The 21336-nt window shown below is 34.2% G+C and overlaps 1 protein-coding gene across 5 annotated transcripts in view; it reads right to left on the bottom strand.

Annotated features, from left to right (window-relative positions):
- The window catches only part of Phka1 (phosphorylase kinase regulatory subunit alpha 1), a 107312-nt gene that overhangs the window by 70055 nt on the left and 15921 nt on the right, over nucleotides 1-21336 (bottom strand). For all 5 annotated transcript variants that reach the window (XM_077107451.1, XM_077107452.1, XM_077107453.1 and 2 more), the window contains exons 5-8: nucleotides 14879-14961; nucleotides 8622-8702; nucleotides 1719-1817; nucleotides 439-585 (exon numbers count right to left, since the gene is read on the bottom strand). In XM_077107451.1, the coding sequence (XP_076963566.1) occupies nucleotides 439-585; nucleotides 1719-1817; nucleotides 8622-8702; nucleotides 14879-14961 (410 nt within the window). The remainder of the gene's footprint in view (nucleotides 1-438; nucleotides 586-1718; nucleotides 1818-8621; nucleotides 8703-14878; nucleotides 14962-21336) is intronic.

Below are 21336 nucleotides of genomic sequence, written 5' to 3'. Positions count from 1 at the left end.
GAGGAATTGTAATTTTTTATCTATTTTTGCATTGAAGGTTGTTTCTAGTTCTTTTTTTGCAATTATCAGTAACACTGTTATAAACATCTGTGTGCAGATTTTTGTTAGAGAATAAATAAAATATAAAATAAAAACAAATTTTTACTTCTGTAGGGTAGCTATATAGGAAAGAAGTCATTGGATCACATGATAGGTACATGTTTAAATTTGTAAGAAACTGCCAAACTGTTTCCCAAAGTGAATGTACCCATTCTGTATTTCCACTAGCAATAACTATAGAAACTAAAAAGCTTTTAAATGAAACTATTAGAAGAGGACAACTCAGAAAAATAAAAGATTCCTTAAAATCACGGACACAGATCATGTTCAAGGCCTCCAGATGCACTATCCCCCTCAAAGTCACAGTCTCAAAGAGAAGAAAGGCAAATGTGGACATACCTGAAGCTTGGTGATTATCTCCTGTTTTGTGAGCTCCACCAACTGGCTGTCCTCGACAGCAAAGGCTGGGAAAGAAATCACTGACAACAGACTAGCATCAACTTCTTTGGATGTTGAAGCCCGGGGCAGTAGTGAATTAAGGATAGACTAAGAGGAAGAAATTCAAATATGGTACATTAGTAAATACCTTGGCATTATAAAACAGTTTTAGTTTCAAGAGATTAATGTGGAAGATCTTTCAGAAGATAACCTCAACATTATTCAATAGAGAGAGTTTAGAAAACTAGCTACTTTGGTTAAGTCATCCCTTCTCTTAATTCTGTTCTTAGTAAGTCCCCATTCTATTCTTAAGGAGCTGCTTGTGTATAGAGATCATTCTAACATTATCCCACCCATTGTTCTATTGGTCCATTAGTAGCTATTTAAGGATAAAGTTAATGCAAAATATAGCTGCTGAAATGCAAGATAAGGAAGGGTCAGGTCTTATGCCTCTGACATATATTTTTCCCCATGGAAAAGTTTTGTTTTTAAAATTAGAAGGCAAGCTTATATTCATTAGAACACATGAACATCTAATCAGACTTTGAAAAAAAAAGGATAAAATTCATCATTCCAATGAGAAAAAAACATCTAAATCTTTCTTTATAATAAACTCTTTCTTTATATCCATTTGTTTAAGATGAGGCCTCACAATGTTGCCCATGTTCATCTCAAATTCATGAGTTCGCCATGACCTCAAGTGATCCTCCCATTTTAGCTTCCTCAGTAGCTGGGAATATAGGCATGTGCCACCACACCCAGGTAAAACTTAATATTTCAAAAATGATAGTAATCATAAACAAAACTGAAGATATATATTTACAACATTAACATTCTGATCTCCAAATTATCTAACCCTGGAAGTTACCAAACAAAAGACTGTTTCAGACACACTGTGAAAAATACCCCAAAACTATTATCTCTTGTTCTCTTTATATATTTAGAAAAAGAAATTTTCAGGAATATTATAGCCTCTTGATATGATGGCAATGGAGAATTTTGTATATTAAGATAGGATCCTTTCAAAACCTTTTATAACAGAACAGGAATATTATACATTTTATAGACTATGCTATATTTGACTTATCTCAGTACACTATGCTTGATAAAGACATTTCTTGACACATGGTAATAAATCAGATGATGTACTAACCATCTGCTCTTCTTAATCTATAGCTCATGCTAAATGTGAGTCTAGGCAAGAATAAAATTTTCTATAACATGGTCCATTATTCCCTTACCTGGCAGTGTTGTACTTCATCAGCTAGGACATGAATAACAGATTGGGGGCCACCTTTTCCACCAAATAGGTCCAGTTCATCTAGTGCTTCCAGGGCTGCCTGTGCAAAGCAATGGAAGAAAGGACACTTTCAGGGTGAGAAAGATTAATACTTCTGGGCTGGAGATATAGCTCAGTGATACAGCACTAGCCTAGCATATGCAAAGCGCTGGGTTCAATTCCTAATACCACTACCACCAAAAACAAACAAACAAATCCCAAAAGGTGTATATTTATATTCCCTGTATCCTAGTATCTTACCAATGCATATGATGTCACTTTTAAATATGTTTTATAGAGCAGAAAATACAATAATATTTATTTTTCTTTTTCTCCCATATGGTCCCAGAGAAAGTTACAATGGAGTCTATAGCACTATCAAGTCAAGCAGCACACCAAAATAATTTGACATCATTATGTACAACTATAATGCTACAAAAAAGTGAAAAAATAATTTGAACATAGAACATGAATTTGTAGTAAACCACTGTTTTTTTTTGGCAAGGATGCTCCAAGTATGATACCAGTACATAAGAAATGTTAGAAGTTGTGTGGTGTAAGATAACATAACCACCATACATATTGCTACACAGCTGAGTTTCCACACAGAAGTAACTTCCTTAGAAACATACTACAATTCACTTTAAAATAAACATTCTTAGTCACCAAACAAAGAAGGAATTCCCATGGTTTTAATTTTTAAGAATATTTTATTTTTTAGTTATAGTTGGACACAATACCTTTATTTTATTTATTTATTGATATGTGTTGCTGAGGATCGAACCCAGTGCCTTACATGTGCTAGGCGAGCGCTCTACCGCTGAGCCACAACCCCAGCCCCCCCCACCATGGTTTTAATTTTATACACTCATACACACACACACACACACACACACACAGACACACAATTTATTGATTATAGTCAACCTAATGAGCAACAGATAAAATTTATTTCTTCTATCTGAAACTTTCTACCCATTGATCAACAATTCCGCATTCCTTCCCTTCTCCATTGCTCCAGCCTTGGTGATCATCATTCGATTCTCTACTTCTCTGTTTGACTTGTTTTTCTTTTTTCCTTTTGGTACTGGGGAGTGATCCCAGGGACACTCTACCACCAAACTACAATCCCAGCCCTTTTTTATTTTTTGAGATGGTGTCTTGCTAAATTGCCCAAGTTGGCCTTGAACTTTTGACTCCTCTACCTCAGGCTCCCAAGTTACTGGGATTACAGTTGTGTGCCACCATGACAGGCTTTGACTTTTTAAGATTCCACACAAATGTGAGATCAACATTTAAAAATAATTTATTAATTTCTTGCATTTCTAAATATGCTTTCAGATCATAAAAGTAAAGTATACTCCTTATAGAATTTTTAAAAACACAGTAAAGTATAAAGAGGGAGAAATCATTCCAAACAGCCACTAGTTTTTCCTATGCATGCATATATATATATATATATATATATATATATATATATACACACATATACTTGAGATTACATTTGGTATCTTTTTACAATTCATTTGCAGCATAAGTGTTTTCCACATTATGAAAAAACTACTTTGCCAGCTATTCATCTGATAGAAGATTAATATTCAGAATATATGAAGAACTAAAAAAAAATCTAACAAAAGAACAAGTAATCTAATCAATAAATGGGCAAAAGATCTGAATGGACACTTCTCAAAAGAAGTACAAACAGCCAATTAGTATATGAAAAAATATTCAACATCAAGGAAATGCAAATAAAAAATTTCCTAACTACCCCATTCAGAATAGTCAATATTAAAAAAATGCAAAATAAAAAATGCTGAGGAAGATGTGGAAAAAAGGAACTAGTGGTAGAAATGTAAATTACTACAGTCACTATGGAAAACAGCATGGAAGTTCCTTAAAAAGCCTAAAAACAGATCTACTGTATAATCCAGTTGTACCACTCTTTGGGTTTATTTCCAAAGAAAAAAAGTCAACATACAAAAGACAGACATACATATCCATGTTTACTACAGCACCATTTACAACAGCCAAATTATGTAATCAGCCTAGGTGCTTGTCAACAGATAAAACAATAACAAAAATATAGTATATATACACAGTAGAGTATATGTCCACATTCCATAAAAAAGTGTTTATTACTTCAGCCATGAAGAAGAATGAAATAGCCAGGCACCATGGTGCATGCCTATAATCCCAGTGACTGGGGAGGCTGAGACAGGAGGATCATGAATTCAAAGCCAGCCTCAGCAGAAGTGAAGTGCTAAGCAATTCAGTGAGACCCGTCTCTAAATAAAATACAAAATAGGGCTGGGGATGTGGCTCAGTGGTCGAGTGCCCCTGAGTTCAATTCCTGGTATCCCCCCCAAAAAAGAATGAAATCATGTCATCTGTAAAAAAAAATGGATGTATCAGAGGTCATCATGTTAAGCAAAATATGCCAGACATTGCAAGACTAGTATTTTCTCTCATATGTGGAAACTCAAACAAACAAAGGATGACCTGAAACTAGAAGAGGGACTATTAGGGAAGGGAAAATGCACCAGGAGAAAGGGGGAGAGAGAGAATGGCAAAGGAAGGTAATAGGGAGGATGAATATAATTATTGCACAATATATGAATGTATGGCCATGTCACTGTCAAAACCGTTATTTTGTACAATGAACATGCATTAATAATTATAATTTTAAAAAAGAAGGCAAGAGAAAGCTGATAAAGTTGTTTAGGCTATCAAATCCTTAAGACAGATACTTAAACTAGATTATATTATTTTAATATTTCTGGTCAACAGTCAAACTTATAATTAATCTTATTATCCTCATAAATAATATAACTGGGTGAGCTGGGCCTGGTGGTGCACACACCTGTAATTCCAACAATACTGGAGGCTGAGGCAAGAGGATTGAAAGTTTGAGGCCAACCTTAGCAACTTAGTGAAGCCCTAAGCAAACTTAGTGAGACCCTTCTCAAAATAAAAAATAATAATAATAATAAAAAGAGCTGGGGATGTATCTCAGTGGTAAAATGTCCCTGGTTTCAATTGCCAATGCCTAAAGAAAAAAAATAATAACAAATAACACAACTGAGTGATAGATGAAAACTGTGTCAGAGTTATGAATTTATTTCTCCATATAGGCTATATCTCCTGAAAAAGTGATATTTGCCAGTTTTAAGGCAAAATGGCTCACCAATTCATACTTTTTTATGTAAATTTAAATTCAAAATACCAGTCATGCCAAGTAAATGACTTAAGTTTCATTTCCTATTTCATCTCTTGCTAAATTAAAAATTCCTTGAGGTCAGGGTTGTGTTTTTACTAATATCTAGAGTATATAGCAGGGTATATAGTAGGCTTGTTGTTGAGCGAACAATTATGTGTTTTCATTTTGAGTTGTTTTGTAAGCATTATTTTTCTGAAGTAGAATTATTTGGTCAATGGGAATGATCAATTTTTGAGATATAATGCTAAATTGTTTTTAATGCATGTCATACCAATATAACTACCAGGAGGGTATTTGAGGGCTAAGGTTGTGGCTCAGTGATAGAGCACATGTGAGGCACTGGGTTTGATCCTCAGCACCAAATAAAAATAAATAAGTAAAATAAAGGAAGGTATTTGACAATACCTTCCTTTGTACAAAAAAATGTGTCTTGATTTTTCCCTGATTTGATAAAAAAGGTTTATCTGTTGCATTCACTTGCATTAAATTGTGAGCAAGATTGAATATAATTTCCTCAATTATAGGCAGGACTGATATAGTCTTAGGGCTAAAAGGCAGTTTCAAAGATGCTTCCCTAAAGAAATGATACTCAAAACAAAAGTAAGGGTAAGTGGAAATAGACCAGGCACAAAATACTCATTAATAACAAAGGGGAAAATAGCAAATTCATAGCAGAGGTTTCTGGCAAAAGCCAATTTAATTAAGTGATTAAAGATAACCTTAACAATAATGGGACAAACTTACACTATGCACTCCCTGATGATACAGAATCACCTCTGTGGTATTCTTGCCAAAAACATGACTTGAATCTAATCATAAGGGAATAGCACACCAAATCAAATTAAGGGACATTCTATAAATAACTGATCTGAGGCTGGGTAATTAAGTGAGGGGAAGCTCAGTGGTACAGTACGTGCTTAGCATGTTTAAGATCCTGGATTCTATTCCCAGGATCAAACTAGGCCAAACAAAACAAACAAAAAAACCAGCCTGTATTCTTCAAAACTGCCAGGGTCATGAAAGATAAGTAAAAACTGAAGTAGTGTTCCAGATTGAAGGAGCCTAAAGAGACATTATAACTAAATGTAATATGTTATTCTAGACTGGATCCTATATCACAAAGACTTTTTTGCCATAAATGCCATTATTGGGACAATGAACAAAATTTGGATGAGATATGAGAATTGGATGGTAGGATAACGCCAGTGTTAATTTCCTGATTTTAATGATTGTATTATAGTTATGGAAGAGTCTTTGAGGAAATTCACAATGAAGTAGTTGAGGAGTAGTGGGGCTTCGTTTCTGTAGCGTACTCTCAACTGGCTCAGAAAAAAAAATTGTGTGTGTGTGTGTGTGTGTGTGTGTGTGTGAATGTGTGCTTAAACAGCTAGAGAAAAATGTAAAGTAAATGTCACCAAGTGAGAAACTTAGATGAAAAATGTATGAGAATTATTTGTACCATTCCTACAATGTTCCCCAGTCTGAAATGATTTCAAAATAGAAAAAAAAATTAGTTTCAGTGGTTAAAACTTTTTGGGTCAAATACACAAAAATAAAGGTTTGAAGAAAATGGTCATATATGGCATATAATGTCATATACCTTTCATATATTGATGGGAAAAAGGAAACTAGTAAAAAAATTTTGGAGGGGAATTTTAAAGTATATATCCCTTAACTCAGTGTTTCCATTTTAAACAAAAATCTATTCTATAAAAAAAATTGTGCAAGTTCATCAAGATGTATGTACAAGAATACTAATTAAACATTATTTGAAATAGTAAAAAAATGAACATAATTTCATTAATAGAGTGATTATTAAATGCTATACAACAACTGAAAAGATCAAATTAATCTTAAAAGAAATGACACAGTAGCATGTTTAGTTATGCTCTTCAGTGACATGAGATTTACTGAATTAAAAAATCAGGTTACAAAGAAGTAGGTATAGTATGACCGCATTTTAAAATATAAATTTAATATCCGTACTATTTTTTCATTTTAAAATACATTAAAAAGAAAGAGCTTACCTTACATATTTATAAATACAAAGTTCCACATATATTTATTAACTTTACTGCATCAATTATATAATTCAAATTTTCTATGATCTCAGTTTTGGTTTATTGCATGTATCATAGCCTGACAATATTTTTTGTTCAACTACTACCTTATAACTATTTCTGTTAGCCTTATATATCTAATATATTTACTGTGTACTAATTGAAACTACATTTCAGATTAGACTTTCTTATTATAGGTTGTGCCTCTTAAAAGTCTATCATGGCTGGGCATGGTGGTGCATGCCTATAATCCAGCAGCTGTAGAGGCTGAGGTAGGAGAATCAGGAGTTCAAAGCCAGCCTTAGCAATTTAGCAAGGCACTTAGCAATTCAGTGAGACCCTGTCTCCAAGTAAAATATAAAACAAGTCTGGGGGTGTAGCTCAGTGATTAAGCACCCCTGAGTTCAATCCTTGGTACCAAAAAAAAGTTTATCATGATCCTCTTTGTGTTCTTTATCCAATGTAATATTTTTGCTTTGAAGTCTATTTCATTTGATATTCATATAGAGTCACCCCTGTTCTTTTTTCTTTCTTTCCTTCTTCTTTTTTTTTTTTTTCGGTGCTGGTGATTGAGCCAAATGGTGCTTTTTCAACTATTCTATATCCCCAGCTCTTTTTTTTTTTTTTTTGAGATGGGGTTCTCACTAAGTTGTTTACGATCTTGATAAATTGCTGAGGCTGACCTCAAAGTTGTGATCCTCCTGCCTCAGCCTCCTGAGTCATTGGGATTACAGGCATGCACCATTATGACCAGCTCCACTAATATTTTTCATGTATTTCAGACTTTGCTTGTCCTTTTTTCTTTAATCATCTGTATCATCTTTGTTATTTAGCCAATATAGATTGAATTTCTTTTTTTCTTTTTTAAAATCAATCTGTTGGGGCTGGGGTTATGGCTCAGGGGTAGAGCACTTAACTAGTAGGTGTCAAGCACTGGGTTCAATCCTCAGCATGGCATTAAAAATAAATAAATAAAGGTATTGTGTCCATCTACAACTAATATATATATAATTCGAAAAATCAATCTGTGTCTTTGCCTTTTAGTAAAAAAAATCATATTATACATATTTATCATGATGGATATATTAAATCCTATTCCTGCTATACTATTTTATGCAGTCTTGCTGTTTTCAGAGAAAATAAAAGCTGATAGGATGAAAAGACAGAGCTAAGCAGAAAGTGGTGGTGGTGGTGATGATGATGATGATATGGGGGACAGAGGAGAGTAAGGGAATGGAGGATTGAGAGATGGTTCTCTGATATCAAGGTTGGTCAACTGCTCCATGGAAGAACAAAAAGTTTCCTTTGTTTTTGTAATGGTAGAGATAATGGGTTTAAAGTACTTTGAAATCCTTGTGAGACATTTAAGTAGAGGCATACCAGAAAAGCAGTTGGCTATCAAATCTGGAGCTTGTAAAAGTTTTTATCTACATACCCATAGTTCCATGGGAGAATCTGGATTTTGTCTGTGGTTTAAAAGAATAATTAATCTGATGATGGTCCACATGCTCATTAAGTTTTTTTCTATGGCAAAGGTGCACCAGACTTCCTTACCCCATACTTTGTATAAACAAGAAAGCAAAATTACCTTTGCCATTCCAACTGAACTGGCATTCAGTTCTGAGATCCCTTGGTTGGTCTTGTCTCCACGTTCCCATATCCCGAAGTCCTGGCATAACAATAACCAATACACCATTAGCAAGTCATAACTACTAAACACTAACTAGATACACAATCCTTGAATAAAAAACATTGATAGTAACTAATCTGCCATACATATATATAACCACAATGCCAATGAGTTGGTGGCTCTGGTAGCTACTTTCCCTATAGCTTTAAATTCTACTGAAGCCTACAAAAAGTTGGAAGACTTCATAACAGTTAATCAGAAGGGCTAAGAACTATAACTCAGTCCATATGCACACATGCTTCTCAAAAATTTTCACCACAGCAGGTACCCAGAGGATCTAGGAGTTGGAGCCCAGTACTTTATCTTAAATATCCAATTTAATTTTACCCTCTTTGGGCACTGATGATGTACTACACACTAACTGATGCATGTTATATATTATTCTTCCTTAATCCTTACATTTTATAGATGATGAAACTGAGATGAAAAGAGAGATTAAGTGACTCACTCTAGTTCACAGAGCTAATAAGTGACAGAACCAGGATTAATGTTTAAGTCTTCTTACTCAAAGCCTATTCTTAATAATAGTTCTATATATGTCCCCTTGATAATATAAATGATATTCAAAATCACCTTTTAAACTCTTACTTTGAAATAACTTCAGACTTATAGAAGTTGCAAAAATAGTACAGTGAGTTCCCATATGACTTTCATTTGTCTTTTTCCAATTTTAATATCTAACATAAATATAGTACAATTATTAAAGTCAAGAAATTAACATCAGTACAATACTATTAACCAAATTGTGTATTTTATTTGGATTTCATTAGTTTCTCACTAATAGCCTTTCTGACATTCCATAATCTAATCCAGAATTCCATGTCACATTTGTAATGTCTTCTCAGTTTCTTCCAATCAATGATGGTTCCTCTAGTCTTGTCTTTCATGACCTTGATACTTTCTGAAGATTAGTGATCATATATTTTATAGATTTTTCAAATTTGGATTTTCATGATGTTTCCTCATAACTAGATTGAGGTTATGCATTTTTGTCAGGAATATGTATTGCAGCTATTATGCTGTGTCCTTCTCAGTACATTATATCAGAGGTATAAGATGCTGGATATATTATTACTGGTGAATGTTAACCTTCACTTTGTTAAGGTACTATCTGCTGAGTTTCTGCATTCTTCTGTTACTATTTTTCCTTTTGTAATTAATACATATCTTGAGAAACACACTTTGAGAACACGCAAAGATCCTATTTCTCCTCAAACATCTACCCATTAATTCAGTATCCATTGGTGGATCTTGCCTCCAACAATTATTACAGTGATGTTTTAGTGGAGATTTTCTAGTTTCTTCATTACTTCTATAATCATTAATTGCATTTCTCTACTGAAGAGCTGTCCCTTCTCCCTCATTTATTTATTTAGTCAGTTTTTTATATTGGTATGAGTTTCAGGATAGTTAGGTTTTTCCTTGACTTAAAATTCTATTACTATTTTGTTATCCAGATTGTTAACTGTTCAAGGTTAGGTCATCAGGTGTTTTTTCAGGTTGACTCCTATGTTTTTTTCATTTTACTTATTAATGATTTTTTTCCTGTGCCTTTTTGATATGCCCTATTCTTTTTTTGAACACTTCTTTACTTTTTGGCATTATAAGGTGCTCATCTTGTATTTTAATTAATCCCAGCCCTGGAATCAATTTCTCTACAAAGGAGCCCTTGTTTATTTTATTAGAAAATTATAGAATCCAAGGCCTGGGCACTGGGTGTATTCACTGTCAGAGGGATGTCATGACAGAACTTAGAATAAGACATATACACTCATGTATGTGCTTGTACATGCATACATACATACACACGCATGCTCCCCCACATCTCTACTTATTTCTATATTCACCTTTAATTGCTTTTATTTCTTCCTTCTTTTCTGGTATTGGGGAATGAACCCAGGGACTCTTTACCACTGAGCCACATCTCCAGCCTTTTTTTTTCCAGTTTTCAACAGGGTCTCATTAAATTGCTGGGCCTTGCTAAGTTGCTGAGGCTGGCCTCAAACATGTGGTCTTCTTGTCTCAGCCTCCCAAGTCATGGGGATTAAAGGTGTGCATCACTGCACCTGGCCTTTTTCTAGTGTCAAATCTCTGAGTTAAACTGATGTTTCAGGAATGTAAGTCCTATTTTACCCATGGCTTGCTAACCTGCCCCCAAACTCAGATCTGCCCTAGTTTGTATAGCAAAGATTAAAATATAAGAAGACACAAATATCATTAAGTCTACCATTACAACTAAACACCTGGATGCAACAGAGAGGCCAAAGAATCTTGACTTCTACCACAGCAAGCCTGTGGTTTCAGAAGGCATAGTGATCAATTGACAAATAATGTCTACTTCCATTAAAAAGTCTTACATTTAGACTTGTGTTTCTAGAAAATATGGAGAAAGGGATTCCAGATTCACCCTCCTGCCAGAAACAACTTTAAAAAAAACTGTACAATTTATTTATCATACAGTGGTTTTCCCTTCCTTCCTTCCTTTTTCCCCTTTCTTTCTTTCTTCTTTCTTTTTTTTTGAACCTAGGAGCTCATTCATGCAATGCAAACACTCTAGCACTGAGCCATATTCCAAGCCCAAGACAGTGATTTTCAATATAATGAAGTTTATGCAATGAAGGGCTGTGATTCCTGAGAGGTAGCAACAAACAGGACAAGTCCTATGATTGCTCCAGACTACTGTTTGTAAGCATTCCCTGACTATAGTACAGAAAAGCCAAAGAATAAAAAACAAGCAGAGTTTGGCAGATTCCCTAAGTTGAGTAAATGGAGCTCCGAGTACAAAGAGACCAAGGTACATATAATTTTCAGGACAGTATTGGAGAAAAGAGAGAGAGAGAGAGAGAGAGAGAGAGAATATGAACCTCAGAATTCTGCAGAGGTCCCTCCTCTCTAATATTCATCAGAAAAATGGCCGATGTATGTATGCAAGAAAACTACTTGAGGCTGGGAGAGAAATCGCCCAAAAGAATTAAGAGGGAAAAATACCTGGTGCTCAAACAGGACCAGAAATGGTGCTTGTTCCAACCATTTTGTGGGGGTAATGGCTAGAATATTCAAAGGTCTAGGTTAAGTAGTGGGGAATAATTAGCCTTAGACTAAACATGATTCTTGACCCACATAACATCTTTAAAGAAATAAAGGATCAGGGCTGGGGTTGTGGCTCAGTGGTAGAATGTGAGCCTACATGAGTGAGGCACTGGGTTTGATCCTCAGCACCACATAAAAATAAAATAAATATATTGTGTCCACCTACAACTAAAATTTTATAAAAAAGAAATAAAGGATCAAACTATTTCCAACTAACTTAAGTAGATCTTAGAACAAAGATCAAGAGTATGTATGGAAGAACAAAAACATTCAGGATGCAGCAAGGTAAGATATATGATATCTGGCATCCAGTAAAAAATTATTAGGCAAGCAAAGAAGCTGGAAAATACAACCAATTAATGAGAGAAATGTCATCAACTGAAAACAACCTGGAACTGACAGACTTTAGAATTCTTAGACAAAGACATTAAAATATTTAGTATAATCGTATTCCATGAGTTTAAAGAGTTAAGTGGACATGTGGAAGATACAAAAAGGACCAAAATGAACTTCTAGAAATGAAACATTTTTTTTTAGTACTAGGGATTTAACCCACAGGCACTTAAACACTAAGCCACATTCCCAATCCTGTTTTAAAATTTTTTAAGTTGTCAATGGATCTTTTGTTTTATTTATTTATCTGTGGTGCTAAGGATCAAACCCAGGGCCTCACACAGGCCAGGCAAGTGCTCTACCACTGAGTCACAACTCCAGCCCTCCCCAGCCTTTTTTAAATATTTTACTTAGAGACAGGGTCTCGCTGAGTTGCTTAGGGCCTTGCTATGTTGCTGAGGCTGGCTCTCAACTCCCAATCCTCCTGCCTCAGCCTCCCCAGCTGTTGGGGTTATGGGCATGCACCACTGTGCCTGGCTAGAAATAAAACTTTTTAAGATGAAAAATACACTGGATAGAATTCATGACAAATTAGACATTGTGAATGAAAAGATTAGTGAAGTTGAGACACAGCAATAGAAACTATCCAAAATGAGAAAGAGAAAGCAAAAAAATAATTTAAAAAATAAACAGTGTATCAGTGAGCTGTGGATCAACATCATGTGGTCCAATATATATGTAACTGGAGTCCCTATAAATAGGGCACAAAATAAAGAGTATACAAAGAAGTATTTGCTGAAAATTTTCGGTGAAAATTATATATCCACAGATTCATGAAGGTAAACTAAGCACAAGAAACATGAAGAAAACTAAAGCAAGGAACACTATAATCAGAATACTTAATGTCAGTAATAAGAAGGAACTCTATTTTTTAGATCTTTTTTACTGGATCATTATAATTATTATATATTCACACATGAAGAAGAAATTCTTAAAAAGCAGCAGAGGTATAGGAAGGCTCATTATGTAGTGAGCACAAAAGACAAGGATAACAAAGTCCTCATGAGAAACAATACAAATAAGAAGATAAAGAAACAAATTTTTTCAGTGCTGAAAGACAAAAACACTGTCAACAGAAAATTCTATATCTAGTAACAATATCTGTCAAAAGTAAAGGTAAAATTAAAGGCATATAAAAGCTGAAATAATTCATCACCATCAGACCCAAGAAATGTTAAAGGAAATTCTTTAGGCAAAAGGAATAGTACCAGTTTGAAATTTGAATGTACATGAAGGAATAAAGAGCACCAGAAATTATAAACACTTTCATTTTTAATTAAATTTCTTAGAAGGATAATGGAACAGTTAACAAAAATGTTTAAAAATGATGTGGTGGCTGAGGTTGTGGCTCAGTGGCAGAGCACTTGCCTAGCATGTATGAGGCCCTGGGTTCTATCCCCAGCTCCACTAAAGAAAAAAATGTGTTGGCCACAAAGGAGGAGGGTGGTTAGTAAGAAACTGAAAGAGCAAAGGGGAGGTCAGAAAATGACTGGCAGTGTCTTTAGCATGGTCCCACAGCAATTACACTTATGCATTCTTCAAATACTAATAACTTTATATATCCTTTTTGAGGTATAACTGCTATACAAAAAAACTACAGTTAAACTGTAAAATTTGGTTTTATCCTACGTTTAAATGTCTGAAACTGTCATCATAAAAATGATCATTTGCAAAATCCCCAGTCTCTTTAAAAATTTTTGTTGTTATTGTTGTAGATGCACACAATGACCTTAATTTATTAATTTTTTATGTGGTGCTGAAGATTGAACCCAGTGCCTCACACGTGCTAGGCAAGTGCTCTCTCTACCACTGGGCCACAAGCCCATCCCTCTCCCAGGCTCTTCATACCCACTGTAATTCATCTCTCCCTCTGCCCTTGCTTTCTATCACTATACATATCTGCTTTCTATCACTATAGATTCCCAGAATTTTGTATTAGTGTAATCATAGAGTATATAAATTTGTGTCTAATTCTTTCACTAAGCATAATTTTATTAAGATTCATTCATATTGTTCATGGATGTCATAGTTCATTCCTTTATATTGCTGAACAATATTCCATTTTATGGGTAGACTGCAATTTGTTTACCTATTTATCTGTTGATGGTCATTTACATTATTTCCAGTTTGGGAGATTATAAATAAAGCTTCAATAAACAATAACAAGAACAACAAACTGTTTATGTTAGAACAAAGGAGGAAAAACCCCCACATTCCTGTATAGTGTCTAATGTAACATTTTATATAGAGAGTATGTTATATATAATGAATTAATATGAAGTTACCTCATATGGTAGGTGTAAGAAAAAAAACCTTTTTGTATGCTAAATTAATACCTACAGATAACATTAAACACATGAGCAAATTTTATTTCTACATAGCTAACTGGTTCATAATTCTCCCTAGACATCTTGCTCCCATTTATGACTTTAAACCATTAAAATAAGATCATAATTTAGCCCCAGATTTACCAACACATGATATAAGATATCAGAAAGTTTGAGATTATAGTATCTGAACCCTGTGGAAAGAGACTGAATACAATTTCTGCCAGAAGTCTTTTTAGATTAGTTCACTATGAGGGACAGCATTAAGAGAAGGGATGGATTGTCTAGTATTTTAAAAACAAAACCATCATGTGTTTAAAACCCACTCCAAAATGAGCTACTTACAGCAGTTTTATATGCAGCTTCAATGTAAAACACAAGGTTCTGTATGAAATTGACTTCATCTAGGCTGTGGATGATATGAAGTCCTAAGAAAAAAGAGAAAAAAGATATATAGCTAGTCAATTAGCACTACAAGTTTGATAGGCAGCCATACAGGTGAAGTGCTCACTGCTTCCAGGTAATCCACTCTGGCTTAGGAAAAAATAGAAGACATTTTGATTTGTAACCATAAAAAAAGAAAAGATCACAAATCAATCCTAGGCTAGTCTCCAATTAAGTGAGATGTGAGTATATTTTAACAGGAAACAGGAAACATTTTAACTATTATTTATAGGTTTTTATAGAAACTCTGATTCCTGATACTTTAGGTATCTAATTTATAATGTACTTAAATATACAAAATGATAAAGACAATTATTTCAAAACAGAGTGTGAAGGAGTCTAAACACTAAGCAAAACATAAAGTGGATAAAATGATGATATTAAGAACTTCAAGCTGTATTTTGAGTAAAAATTAGTTATTCTAAATGTAAGATACTCAAAGACAATTATAGATTACATATGGAATGTTTGCATGAATAATTTTTATAGCAACCTTAACAGATGGGTACTTCTATTGTCTCCATTAAATTTAGAGTGATTAACTATTTCACATAACTAATAAAGAGTGGAACAATGACTCAGTTGACTGTAGACTTCTGTTTCACTTTAGAGATTGAATTCCTAACCCAGAAGCTATACTATCTCCTAATATGAAAAATAAGATCCTTTTTTTTTACTAAAAAATCTTTTTCTCCCCCATTTCACCACCAAAACAGAACTAAAACTAAAAAAAAAAAAACTAGAAAGATGTTTATAGTCATTTTCTTTGGTGTCAAGATTCAAAGTAGCCTTATTTTCTTCTTGTTTAGACATCTTTGTAATTTTATAGTATTCTATAATAAATAGGTACTACTTATATAATTTAAAAAGTTGTATATAAAAGCAAAGTCATTAAATAAGGTAGAAAATGGGAGGATATATTTCATAAAATTTTATAGAAAACTATCAAATCCTGAGTGCTAAAAATGTTTATATGTACAAAATAAACAATTAAATTTTAAATACATCATTTGTAACAAAAATATTACTGCATGCATATTGTCTAAAGCTCTATTTAGACTAAGAAATTATGTCAGAATTGAAGAATAAGGAAGCTTGCTTTTTCCTTTCTGGTCTTTAAATAAGCAGTTAGAAGATGTGAAAATTGTGTTAATTGTAGATGCTGAATGTTAAAGTTTCTCATATTTTCCTGATAGAAAAATATTTTATTTCAACAGGATTTTATATCCACATTTTGTAGCAAAATTAGGTTGGTTCAGTGGAAATGATTATATCTACCAGCTGTGTCATGTTATACCAAGTTCAGAATTTGCAGTTTTCTGAGTAATGAGTGTATCTACAGTGAGTAGGTCTAGGGGAAAAATACATTTTTAAAAGTGCTTGGGAGCCAGGCATGGTGATGCACACCTAAAACCCCAGTGACTTGGGAGGCTGGGGCAGGAGGATCACAAGTTCAAAGCCAGGCTCAGCAACATAGTGAGGCCCTAAGCAATTCAGTGAGACCCTGTCTCAAAATAATAAATAAATAAATAAATAAATAAATAAATAAATAGGGCTGGGGATGTGGCTCAGTGGTCAAGTGTCTCTGGGTTCAATTGCTGGTACCAAAAAAAAAAAAAAAAAAAATCTAAAAAGGGTGGGGAGGAGGGGGCAGCTTGGGAATGGAAAAGAAAAAAATTCTTCTAACATTCTTAGAAGCATGATGTAAAAACGTTGTCAAATATTTCATTCTCCTTTCTCTTTTTTTCAGGTACTGGGAACTAAATCAAGAGCATTGTGCATAGTAGGCAAGTGCTATACCATTGAGCTATATGGCCAGCCCTTTAACAAAAAAATAAAAGACCAGTAGAGGAGAGGAAGTGGAACAGGGGGAGGGAGGAGGAAAAGGAAAGGGGAAGTACTGGGGACTGAAGTGGAACAAATTATACTCCATGCTTGTACAATTATGTCAAAATGAACCCCAATAGTATGTATAACAATAAAACACTAATAAAACTTTTCCTTTTTTGAGACAGGGTCTAGATGGCATCAAACTTTTTATCTTCTTGCCTCAGTCTCAGGAGTAGATGGGATTACAGGGAAAAATCCAAAATGTTCCACCAGAAAACTTTTAGAATTAGCAAATGAATTCAGCAATGAGGCAGGATATAAAATCAACACCCATAAATCAAATGCATTTCTGTATATCAGTGACAAATCCTCAGAAAGGGAAATGAGGAAAACTACCCCATTTACAATAGCCTCAATAAAATAAATTACTTAGGAATCAATGAAAGGTGAAAGATCTATATATTGAAAACTACAGAACCCTAAAGAAAGAAATCAAAGAAGACCTTAGAAGATGGAAAGATCTACCTTGCTCTTGGATAGGCAGAATTTTTAAATTTTTTTTAAGTTATACATGAACACAATATCTTTATTTTGTGAATTTATTTTTAATGTGGTGCTGAGGATCAAACCCAGTGACTTACATGTGGGAGGCAAGTGCTCTGCCACTGAGCCACAACCTCAGCCCCAGATAGGCAGAGTTAATATTATAAAAATGACCATACTACCAAAAACACTATACAGATTTAATGCAATGCCAATCAAAATCCCAATGGCATTCCTCATAGAAATAGAAAAAGCAGTCATGAAATTCACCTGGAAAAATAAGAGACCCAGAATACTACAGCAATAGCAGAAAGAGTGAAGCAGGTGGTATCACTAAATTAGACCTTAAACTATACTACAGAGCAATAGTAACAAAAACAGCATGGTATTGGCACCAAAACAGACTGGTAGACCAATGGTACAGAATAGAAGACACAGAGACTAATCCACAAAATTACAATTATCTTATATTAGACAAAGGTGCCAAAAACATATATTGGAGAAAAGATAGCCTCTTCAACAAATGGTGCTGGGAAAACTGGAAATCCATATGCAACAAAATGAAATTAAAATCCTATCTCTCACTATGCACAAAATTCAACTAAAAGTGGATCAAGGGCCTAGGAATAAAACTAGAGACCCTGCATCTAATAGAAGAAAAAGTAGGCCCTAATCTCCATCATTTCGGATTAGGCCCCAACTTCCTTAATAGGACCCTACAGTGCAAGAATTAAAATTAATAATCAATAAATGGGATGGACTCAAACTAAAAAATTTCTTCTCAGCAAAAGAAACAATCTGTGAGGTGAATAAAGAGCCTACTTCTTGGAAGCAAATTTTTACCCCTCACACATCAGATAGAGCACCAATCTCTAGGATATATAAAGAACTCAAAAAGCTAAACACCAAAAAAACAAATAATCCAAACAATAAATGGCCTAAGGACCTAAACAGACACCTCTCAGAAAATGATATACAATCAATCAACAAATATATGAAAAAATGCTCATCATCTCTAGCAATTACAGAAATGCAAATCAAAACTACTGTAAGATTTTACCTTACTCCAGTCAGAATGGCAGCTATTATGAATACAAACAACAATGTGTTGGTGAGGACGTGGGGGAAAAGGTACACTCATACACTGCTGATGGGACTGCAAATTGGTGCAGCTAATATGGAAAGTAGTTTGGAGATTCCTTGTAAAACTGGGAATGGAACCACCATTTGACCCAGCTATTCCTCGCCTCGGTCTATACCCAAAGGACTTAAAAACAGCATACTACAGAGACATAGCCACATCAATGTTTATAGCAGCACAATTCACAATAGCTAAACTGTGGAACCAACCTAGATGCCCTTCAGTAGATGAATTGATAAAAAAAAATGTGGTATATGTACACAATGGAATATTACTCAGCAATAAAAGAGAATAAAATCATGGCATTTGCAGGTAAATGGATGAAGCTGGAGAAGATAATGATAAGTGAAGTTAGCCAATCCCAAAAAACAAATGCAGAATGTTCCCTCTGATATAAAGAGCCTGATTCATAGTGGGGTAGGGAGGGGGAACAAGGGAGGAATAGATGAACTCTAGATAGGGCAGAGGGGTGAGAGGGAAAAGGAGGGGTAAGGGGGTTATAAATGATGGTGGAATGAGATGGACATCATTATCCAAAGTACATGTATAAAGACACAAATTAGTATGAATATACTTTGTATACAACTAGAGATATGAAAAATTGTGCTTTGTATGTGTAATATGGATTATAATGCATTCTGCTGTCATATGTAAATTTAAAATATAAAATAAAATATTGAAAAAAAGAAAAAACAAAAATTAAAATGGCAAAAAAGATTTTGATCTTTGCCCTATTCTAAAAAATACAAAATAGAATATTCCTTTAGTTTAATTTTGCAGTTCTTTTATTATGAGTAAGATACTGAATCTTTTAGTATAAGCCATTCATATTTCTTTTCCAAAGAACTGTTTGGGCATATTCTTCATGGAATTCCATTGAATTACTGGTCCTTCTGGTTTATTGATATATACAGCTTAACACAGAACTACATTTTCTATTCTTTTTTGTTTCTGTCACTGATATTTTAATGAATATTAAGGAAATTAATCTTTTTCCCATCATATATATTCCAAGTATCTTTTCTACTTTGTTCGAATTTTTATTTTTTTAGGTTGAGTATCACTTTATCTGAAATGCTTTGGACCAGAAGTGTTTCAGATTTCATATTTTGGAATATTTGCACATACATAATGAAATATCTCAGAGAAGGGACACAAGTTTGAACACAATATTCATTTGTTTCATATATGCCTTTCACATTTGTTTCATGTACCTTATATACAGAGCCTGAAGGTAATTTTATACAATATTTAGCAGCCTACATTTTGATTGCCACCTGTTTGTCACAGGAGGTTAAGTGTGAACTTTTCCATTTGTTGCATTATGTTGACACTCAAAAAGTTCTGGATTTTGGAGCATATTAGATTTTGAATTTTTCATATTAGAAATGCTCACCCTGTAGTATATTTTCCTTCTCAGAAAATTTTATAAAATAATTTTATCCTATGAATATTTCTGGCAATTTTATGCTTTCACATTTTTTATATAAACATTTTATCTACTGACAGATATTTTAAATCGGAGCTATGTAACTTTAGAACTAAAAAGGACTATATGATTTAGTACCATCAAAATGTAAACTTCTCCTGATTCATAGTTCTGTCAAAATAGCAACCACAGTACAGGGTAGCTGCAGCAGCAAACATCTTTCTTGTAGCAGTAATAACCTTAACTTATTGAATAGAAGGATACAAGAAAAAGAGAGACAGTGGCATTGGACATCAGCTTCACAGCTTCATCTTGTCACTTTTCATATACCAACATGATTGAACAGAGACTGTGAGAAGGCAAATGTGAAACAGGTCTTGGTCATCTCTTAGTATCACAGCTAACTAATCACTATACTGTATAAAGTCCACACATTTCTCCCATCTGTCCCTTTGCTCATGATATTCTCTGATTAAACAGCCTTTCCCTCCTTTCCACATCTTGAAACCCAACTGTATTTTTAAGCCTCGGTTCAATTGCTATTTCCTCTGTGATTCCATCATTGATTCCCTTCTTTTGTACTTTATAGAGCTGCATTTTTCTTGCTCTTAAGAACTTATTTTCTACTCTGTATTATAAATGTGTACCTGAATTTTAGGAAAAGAACCATATCTTAGCATTCTTAAAAGTATCTTACAAAGTACAGTGAACAGTATTAGAGTACTAAACTGCAGATATTCAAAATGTGTTAAACAATTTTGTTAACCAAGGAAGAAATCCAATCTCTTGAAATCCAATCTCTCTGGGTTCTTTCATTGAAACAAGACCCTATGCACAGGCCCTCTGGATCCTGTCCCTTCTGTAGATCTAAGGCACAACTTATTGAATCCAGAGTGCAGAGGTGAGTACACATGAACTGAGGTAGGCTGAATTGGGCCAAGGCAACTATGCTACATAAAGCATTCTAAAGCATGTGGGGCTCCAAGAACAGAGTTTGTTCTATGGATTAAACTTAAATCTACTCAATTTATAGATTGACCTGCATTTACCTAACATTAAGCCTCTTTCTCCTTCATTTTTTCCAGTACTGGGGATTAGACCCAGGGCCTCTTGCATGCTAGGCAAAAGCTCAATCACTGAGCTATATTCCCAGTCCTTTTTTATTTTGAGACATTTTCACTAAATTGCCCAGGCTGGTCTCCAACTTGAGATCCTCCTGACTTGGCCTTCTAAGTAGCTGGGATTATAGTTGTGCACTACTGTGCCTAGTTTCTCCTTCATTTTTAAAAACAGCTTGAGGCCGGGTGCAGTGGTGCATGCCTGTAATCCCAGTGACTCTGGAGGCTCATTCAAGAGAATCATAAGTTCAAAGCCAGCCTCAGCAATTTAGTGAGGCTCTAAGTAACTTAGTGAGAC

The sequence above is a fragment of the Callospermophilus lateralis genome, chromosome X, assembly GCF_048772815.1.
Source record: "Callospermophilus lateralis isolate mCalLat2 chromosome X, mCalLat2.hap1, whole genome shotgun sequence".
In the NCBI taxonomy this organism is placed as follows: domain Eukaryota; kingdom Metazoa; phylum Chordata; class Mammalia; order Rodentia; family Sciuridae; genus Callospermophilus; species Callospermophilus lateralis.
This window is presented reverse-complemented; position numbering and strand designations above follow the sequence as displayed.